The sequence below is a fragment of the Ostrea edulis genome, chromosome 1, assembly GCF_947568905.1.
Source record: "Ostrea edulis chromosome 1, xbOstEdul1.1, whole genome shotgun sequence".
In the NCBI taxonomy this organism is placed as follows: Eukaryota; Metazoa; Mollusca; class Bivalvia; order Ostreida; family Ostreidae; genus Ostrea; species Ostrea edulis.
In genome coordinates this window covers 53635329-53644405 of record NC_079164.1, presented here as the reverse complement: position 1 = coordinate 53644405, position 9077 = coordinate 53635329, and the positions used below count along the sequence as shown (strand labels likewise).

General features: G+C 35.6%; 1 protein-coding gene across 4 annotated transcripts in view; it reads left to right on the top strand.

The window, feature by feature from the left end:
* LOC125649848 (uncharacterized) overlaps window positions 1–2572 on the top strand; it is a 23421-nt gene extending 20849 nt beyond the window's left edge. For 3 of the 4 annotated variants that reach the window (XM_056154025.1, XM_056154029.1, XM_056154013.1), the window contains 2 exons: window positions 153–338; window positions 682–2572. In XM_056154025.1, the coding sequence (XP_056010000.1) occupies window positions 153–338; window positions 682–1086 (591 nt within the window). In that variant the 3' untranslated portion in view covers window positions 1087–2572. The remainder of the gene's footprint in view (window positions 1–152; window positions 339–681) is intronic. The other variant, XM_056154020.1, reaches the window with a different exon arrangement.
* Window positions 2573–9077: the final 6505 nt, after the last annotated feature.

Genomic DNA, 9077 nt, shown 5'->3' with positions numbered 1-9077 from the left:
CTCTCTCTTTCTCTCTTTGTTTGTCCCCCTCCCTCTCTTTATATATTTATATACAATCATTCATAGCTGCATCATGACCTTAACTTACAATGCCCAGTGTATATATTTTTTACATTAATTTTCTTTAAAATAAGAATACTGTATATTTCCAGAATAGTTCACCTATTAAACAACACGATCTGCATGAAAGAGTAAGTAATGGTAAATCACCAGTCCTGCACAACCATTACTTGGACACCATGCCATTGTTAGTTGTGACAGCCCCCTCCACAGGACCAAACACACCCTCGGGATCTGTATCTTCAATTCAATACATCGATGAGGAATCTGGCTGTAATGTAAGATTGTCTAACATTCCCTTGTTTTAAAAAAGTTTCATGTTTTATGTAAAAATCAAGTTCAGTATTAGAACAAATTTGTTTCTAATTTTGACTACGGATAACTCTGTTTACCTGATCAAGATATAGGGCTCATGGCGGATGTGACCTGTCAACAGGGGATGCTTATACCTCCTAGGCACCTGATCCCACCTTTGGTATATCCAGGGGTCCGTGTTTGCCCAACTCTATTTTGTATTGCTTATAGGAGTTATGAGATTGATCACTGTTCTTGATCTCCACCTTTCTAATTAAATATTGCTCAATTACTGGTGTTTGTATACATGTATTTCATATTTTCAAGGGTGATGATTCTTCAAAAATGGAGAAAAATCAAGAAGAATTAACATCAAAAGATTGTACCCAGGCTGTTGGAAGTAATCAAAATGTACCCAATGAAAACTTTGCTGGAGTTGATAAACCAACTGAAACTAGTGGCTCAAAGCTGAGTGAATCAAACAGCCAAAGTAAAATTCAAGGATTGGCTGAATATGTGTGTTGTGAGGATGATGACATTATAAATGTGGATCCACACTCTAATCAAAACCAACAAGAAGGAAAACCAAATATATCAATCATCCATTGTGGAATCTCACAGTCTGATGAAAGCCTAGCTACAGTCAATCATACTTATTACTATGGCAACCAGGTGGAATATTCAAGCAGTCCTGGATATGGTAATGTTGCTTATTGTTCTCATGTGATTTAATCTGGAGGATAAAATAAATATTGCAACTACTGAAAATGCAATGAATGAACTAATTTTATTACCAAAAGTAACTGAAAACAAAGAGACATCACCATGAAAACATAAATTCCTGTTTAAAGGAGTTAGTTCTGAGTCACTTAAAGTTTCATTTGATGATTTACAAAGGCAAGTATGAAGCAGTCAAGGATTTTTTCTGTCTATCTGATGAAAATACACTATTACTTGGCTGAACAGACACAGCACATGGCCTGTTTGATTAAACCTGTGAGGAATATCAGGAAGCAAATGATGGCAGAATAGAACTATTAAAAACATGGTATCACTTTACAGGATTAAGGATGTAGGTCACACCAGGGAAAGCTGTTATGTGGAGGATATGTACAATGTACGGGTCACACCAGGGAAAGCTGTTATGTGGAGGATATGTACAATGTAGGTCACACCAGGGAAAGCTGTTATGTGGAGGATGTGTACAATGTACGGGTCACACCAGGGAAAGTTGTTATGTGGAGGATGTGTACAATGTACGGGTCACACCAGGGAAAGCTGTTATGTGGAGGATGTGTACAATGTACGGGTCACACCAGGGAAAGCTGTTATGTGGAGGATGTGTACAATGTACGGGTCACACCAGGGAAAGCTGTTATGTGGAGGATATGTACAATGTACGGGTCACACCAGGGAAAGCTGTTATGTGGAGGATATGTACAATGTAGGTCACACCAGGGAAAGCTGTTATGTGGAGGATGTGTACAATGTACGGGTCACACCAGGGAAAGCTGTTATGTGGAGGATATGTACAATGTAGGTCACACCAGGGAAAGCTGTTATGTGGAGGATATGTACAATGTAGGTCACACCAGGGAAAGCTGTTATGTGGAGGATGTGTACAATGTAGGTCACACCAGGGAAAACTGTTATGTGGAGGATATGTACAATGATATTTTGACAATGAAAATGGAATAATTAACTTCAGACAAAAAATGCAGTTTCAGTTGAAAGTATATAATCAGGAAAAAATTGAAACCCTCTGTGAGATTTGTAGACTTACATTCTACAGATTACCGATTATATTTTAATCCACTGGCTAGGACAAGAAATATGTTGCTGATATTTAATTTTTCATTGATGGTTTGACCAGTTGTGGTAGCCTAGTGGGTAGGGCACCTGGGAAGCCCAAGTTTGCAGATTTTCAACCCTGGCTCCACAGCAAACTCAAGATGTTTGACATAGACTGAGTGACTCAGGGTCAAATTGTACAGACCCAGAAAAGTGCTTGAATTTTTACCTGGCCAGTGCTTGAAAATGCATAAACAGCAGAAAAACATGGAAAAGTGCTTAAATCTGCCTTTATTTTTAAATGGTGCCTGAATTTTAATTCTGATTATCCCAAAAAAGAAGACAGAAATCATGTTGATTCTTATTATGCATTAATTATTGATATTTCTTTGTATGTTTATAAATTTTTTCAAGACACTTTTTAAAATATACTGTGTTTTTGTTTTTTTTTTTTTTTTTTTTTTTTAGATATGTGAAGATTCTTTTGTTAACAGGAAAGCACATGCTATCATAAAACCTGATGTAAGAATGAATCATCACTGTTTTACAACAAATCTTTTAAAAAATTAGGAATTGTCAGTTCAAAGTCTTTAAGTCTGTAAAGAGTGAAGTGCTGTGTTTGCCATGTGACAAAATAATAAACATCATTAGTATGGGGTGTGTGGCTCTTAATTCTCACATGCAATGTGATAAACAAAAATTTATTGGGGTAAAAAATAAAAAATCCAATCAATACAATTTATATTGTGTCAGCTTTCGATTGTATTATCCAGAAGTCCTTGAAATATTGGCTTTAAAAATACTGGAAAAGTGCTAAAAATATGATGCTGGACTATGACTGTTCCTTTATGAAACACCTGGCATCAAATGTGGAAATCTTGACATAAAGGGAGGTCTTGTGTCACTGTAGGTGTTGACACACAATAAAGAACCCTTACTGCTAAGTCTGTAAATGTCAAGCATAGGTCTAAATTTGTGACACTTCACCTAAAGCTGGTGACATCTCTAAATGAGTGGGAAATATTGACAAATAATTTATGGTTCAAAAGGAAAATGGCCATTATATTCAACCAAGCATAGCTATCTAAACTGAGGCATGTTTGAAAAATTTAACATACATGTATTTGAAAGCCACATTCATACGAATTTATACAATCCATGTACCTGTACTACAAATTAAGTTACAGGTCAACAATTAATTCTATTTCCTGTGGCCTTGATTTTTAGGTCACCTGAGCTGAAGACTCTTTTTTGATTAAAGTTTGTCTGTCACATATTTCACTTTTCAAACTTTTTGTCAAGAACCACTTAGCCAATTTTAACAAAGCTTGTCACTCAGCATCCTTATAGGTAAAGAGGTGTGGAAATTGTTCAAATAAGGGGCCATGACTTCTTCAAAAGGAAGATAAGTAAAATGAAAAGTGCAAATAGGGTTTAGCACTTTAAAAAAAACTTCTTTAGAACCACTGAACCAGAATTGAAGGCAAAACTGATGTGAAAACCTCCTTATACAATGGAGATTCAAGTTTGGAAAATGAATGATAAAAACTTCTTTTTAAAAAATGAGTTGAGAGAATCAATAAACATGTGGGACCCATGATATCAGAGGCATGGGTAATGTAATGATAATAACCTATCAAGAGAAATGTTATAATGAACTTGATCAATTCGGGGGAAATGGAACAACCTGTCTTCCCTTGGAGTAGTCCAAGGGTATATACAGCTGGACCCAGTTGCACACAAGTTAACAGTCTTCGAAAGTAATTGGTAGCCCGATGACCGTGGCTGGTAAAAATGGGATCGGGCTACCAAAAATTATTGATGTGCATGCCCAATGGGCCAGTACATATTTCCAATGGGGATTATGATTCCACTGCTAGGGTGCAATTCTTGATAGGAAATCGGTAAAACAACCCATTTTTACAAGAGAGGAAGAGAAAGTTGGTGTTAAGAAGTAAGAGGAAACAATGCAACAAAGAATTTGACCAGCTTGTTTGGTTGGAGAACCGGCCCTGGCTTGAATACAAGAGCGGTCCCTTATATTGCGTCTACGGATTTGGTGCAGAAATGAAACCTTTGCAAATTGTAAGTTCGTGTCTGACTCCGATAATATTTAGAATTCTGTAAGAGAACACGAAAATAATAAATGGCGTAAACAGTTTGCTCCAAAATAAAAACCACAAGTGCCCGTCTTAGACGTTAAGAATGTATGAGCATTAGTAGTTACTTTTATTAGGATAAGAGTGAAGATGAAGAATCAGAATTGGAGGATTCTGAAGAATCTGACTGTGAAATGACCGAGTTGGAAGTTGAAAGAGGGCTAAAACTCTTGTCTTAAACTTGTAATACTCAATAAAAATGTTCAAACTTGAAATTTCGAATCATGTCGAGTCATTCTTACATAACATTTGGACTAGTAAAATTTTATTTGGGCTATCAAATTTTGCACTCTTACTTGCCCGATGGGCTTGTAGTAAAAAACGTTAAACGCAAAGACTGAGTTAATAAATTTTAACTGACAGTTAATGCTAAATAAATGCTCAAGTTAACTGTCAAGAAGAGATGTTTGTAAAACATATATGCCCCCCATGGTGCAAAATTGAAAAGGGTTATACACATGCATCATTAAATTGATAGTAGTATCACCCATTCAAAATATTGAGCAGACAATATCTTCCTATGTCAGGAATGGATTGACCATGTAACCTAAAAATCAATAGGGGTCATTTACTCTTTATGCTGTACCAGTGTACCAAGTTTGGTGTCAATGGAGCAAATAATTCTTAAAATATAGGAGACAATATATTACTATGTCCAGTTTAACCTTTGACTATGTGACCTCAAAATCAAGAGGGATTATCTTCTTCTGAAGATGTACCAGTGTACGAAGTTTGATGTTTGTCAAGCAAAGGATTATCTAGACATTGAGTGGTCAGTATATTCCTATGTCCAGTTTGACCTTTGACTATGTGACCTCAAAATTAAGAGGGGTTATCTTCTCCTGAAGATGTACCAGTGTACTAAGTTTGATGTTTGTCAAGCAAAGGATTATCTAGACATTGAGTGGTCAGTATATTCCTATGTCCAGTTTGACTCTTGACCATGTGACCTCAAAATCAATAGGGGTCATCTACTCCTTGAGGTGTAACAGTTTACCAAGTTTGATGTCTGTCAAGCAAAGAGTTCCCAAGATATTGAGCGGACAGTGTCTTCCTATGTCCAGAGTAGATTGACCTTGGACCTGAAAAACAATAGAGGTCCTCTTCTACTCATATGGTAACCAACACACATATGAAATATCATTACGATCAAGTGAATGATTCTCATGATGTTGAGCTGACAACATGTGGTCTACCGACCGACAGGTACAAAGCAATATGCCCCTCTTCTTTGAAGGGGGGGGGGGGGGGCATAATTAAAGTTTAAAACTAACCTTCATGCAACTCATGGGTCCTGCACTGCATAATCTGGTAGAGTTGCAAGTGAAGTAGACAAGCTGAGAAAGAAAGAAAAAGATAGAAAGAATAAATCAGGTAGGGTAAATCAGAAACCAGTGGCAATTTAAGAAACCCAGGGAATTGAGGTGAGGCGCTTTGTGCAGTAAACCTGAAGAAGATTGAGACACCAAGTGCTTCACTCTCAATAGGAACCGGGTACAGACACATGGTGAAATAAGAAAGCCCACGTACATTATTTCCATTGATTGTAAGTGACTGAAGTATTACCCAATTGGAGAAAAAAACATTAACTTGGGCAGAGTTGGAGAAAATTATATTATTATCCCAAGTTGAACCCAGGACATGTTACCGTACATAGATTAGATCACAGAAAAATTATCTCCCTTGGGTAGAACGGCATTTTTATTCAATGGAAATTAAGAAACTAAATTTCACAGCTCATGCATTTTCTACCAATCACAATGGAGAGGAAGTGCATAGTCTGAATACTGTAAATAAAGTCTTCCTTGGAAGACAGTAGTTAATGATGGCTAAAGATGATTCATTTATAATACAACAAGAGGTACTGTGAGCAATGCTCACTAAGAATACCGCCCGCTTACCCCAATCTCCTAAAGGGTGTTGGTAATAGGTATAAACTACCTCTTTTCTGAGTGTAAAAAACAAATGGCATGACAAACCTTGGGTATTCTCGTTTGTAGGGAGAAATGGATTATCTAGGAACACAGCATCTCCATGCGATGAAAAAAGCCGTTAAAGAATTTAAATGGAAACCATATTGCCACTTCGATGTCCAGTGCATGTGACCTTTGACCTTTTGACCCAAAAATCGATAGGGAACATCTTCATCCCATGGGTAGTCTATATGTGTGATATGGTGACTGTAGGTGGAAAGGATAACGCTTTAGAGCCCGGAAACCATATTGCTACTTCAATGTCCAGTGCCTTTGACCTTTTGACCCCAAAATCGATAGGGAACATCTTCATCCCATGGGTAGTCCATATATATGATATGGTGACGGTAGGTGGAAAGGATAATGCTTTAGAGCCCGGAAACCATTGCGTCTACAGACAGACGGACAACCCGATTCCAGTATACCTCCCCCCCCCCCCCCCAACTTGTTGCGGGGGGTATAAAAATATCTACCTGATTTGATGATTATTTTTTCAGAATGTTGGAAGCGAATACCTTAGTACCAAAAGCATGTGTTATTGGACTGAATTTTAATAGAGGAAGACAACGCCCTTCCAAATCACAATTCCGTTTATTTCCTCTACTAAATGTGGATATTTACTCAGTGAGGTTTTCTCAAATCATTATAACAACCGACCGCTATGAAATGATGTCATAAATAATCATATTTCCAGTCATGAACATTTAACCCTCCCAACGCACACACACTTTTCTTGACATGTGGCATATTACATGCACTTATCGCTTTATTATCACATGCAAAGTTCGTTAACTTAACATGCAAAGATCAAATTACTACCTGGTCACTTCTTTTATAAGAGCACAATTATATAGTTGAACCAATTTATTAATAGAACTCATATACAGAAAGATAAACACTCCCCCCTTTAAGGATTTTGGGGTTTGGGTAGAACTCAGTCTTTCTTGCTCACCAAGAATTTTTTATATAAATATGAAAGCAACTTTTTTCTCTGTTTGCCCCCATCTTATATTGGAATCAGAGACAAAATAATGGTTTCAATATTTCATATTAGAATAAACGTCGATAAGTGAAGATATTAATTATTTGTCATTAATTAAATTACTGTAGATTACTTATTTTATGCAAGTACTTAATTTGGCAAAATGATTCGCATGAACATGAATTTGTGGGTCGTGTATTTTAGCAACAGAAAATTACAAGAGGCTCATGGACCACATCACTCACTTGAGCAGCAGTTCCTAGCAATAAATACACTGCCCACCATAAATAAGTATACACTCACCTAAGTATGTTACTAGCACACAAAAAGAAATGGGTTACATCACAGATACTGATCTTTTGATGCAAATTTAATATATAACTCTTACATTTAAATAGATGACATTATAGGCTTTTAACTTTTTATATCCTTATTTTTTATCAAAATACTTGATTTTCTGAATTTTTGAACTCTCTAAAAAGAGATGTTATGCAAATCTTAACTTGAAACCGTTTCAAACTAATTACTAATACATATTATAGTGTATTTGATGTGTACTTTTATAAAATCCTTTGATTTTTCACCTTAAATCATTAAAGACTATGCCAAAAATACTAAATGTCCATTATTGTTTCACAAATATTGAAGTTGTACCCTTAATTGATTACTTTACTGAGATTAATTGAAAATCATACACAGTGAATTCAGCTTTTTCATTATATTGAATATATTTCATGCCAAAATGTGTAAAAAGCTTACGTGTGAACTTATTTATGGTGGGTAGTGTAAGCTTTAGCAAAACTATCATCATACAAGCAGCTTCGTTCAGAAAAACTTTTCAAAGTTAACGACTAAAAATTCATTAATTATCGAACTTAATTATTAAACTTGTCATCATATGCCCTTGTAGACAGGTATGGTCTTTTATATTAACAAATTTCATCTAAGAATGCTTTGTTTTGTGCCAAGTAGTTTAGTTCCCAATAATTAGCTTGTAAAATTTTGATCTATTGTGATCCCACCCTAACCCCAAAGGTCATGATAATTTTTACAAACTTGAATCTCCACTTGCATGTAAATCTTTGATCCCCAAATCTGGCCCCACCCTACCCTTGGGGGCCATGATCTGAAAAATGTGAGTCTACTCCGTATCAGGAAGCTTTCTCTTTACTCTTATGGCCTGGTAGTTCTTGAGAAGAAGCTTTTTAAAGATTTTCCCTATATATTCGCATGTAAAACTTTGATCTCCTATTGTGGCCCCACCCTACCCCCAGGGGTCATGATTTTAAAGGGACTGATTCACGATTTTCCCAAAATTTTCTTTTTCACTTTTAATGATCAAAATCTCCTAGCTGTCTAATGTGTTTAAAAGAGTTCACATAAAAATTAAGGTTATACATTATCACAGAAGCTCATTTTAGAGAGTTTATTACTTGTTTTGTAAACAAAGATTGTGGTATGTTAAATTATTGTTTACAAAATTTTCAAAAGAAATGGATATCGATCAAAGTTTATTACATTTCAAGCATTTTTGGGGTAAAATGTGTCATCTAAAAGTTAAAATTTGTTACTATGCAAAAATTAAAGATGCTCTATATTACAAAATCAATATTTCACTTGTTTTGTTTGTATACATAAAAAGACTCAAATCTTTGTTTACATAACACATATTTAAGGCTAAACTATTGCTTTAATTCTTGCATTCAGAAGGTCAAATCTTTGACTGCCAACATTAAATGAGTTATATTTTTAATGTTTACCATCAAAAATGAAAAATATTTTTATCAAAATTCGTGAACCAGTCCCTTTAACAAACTC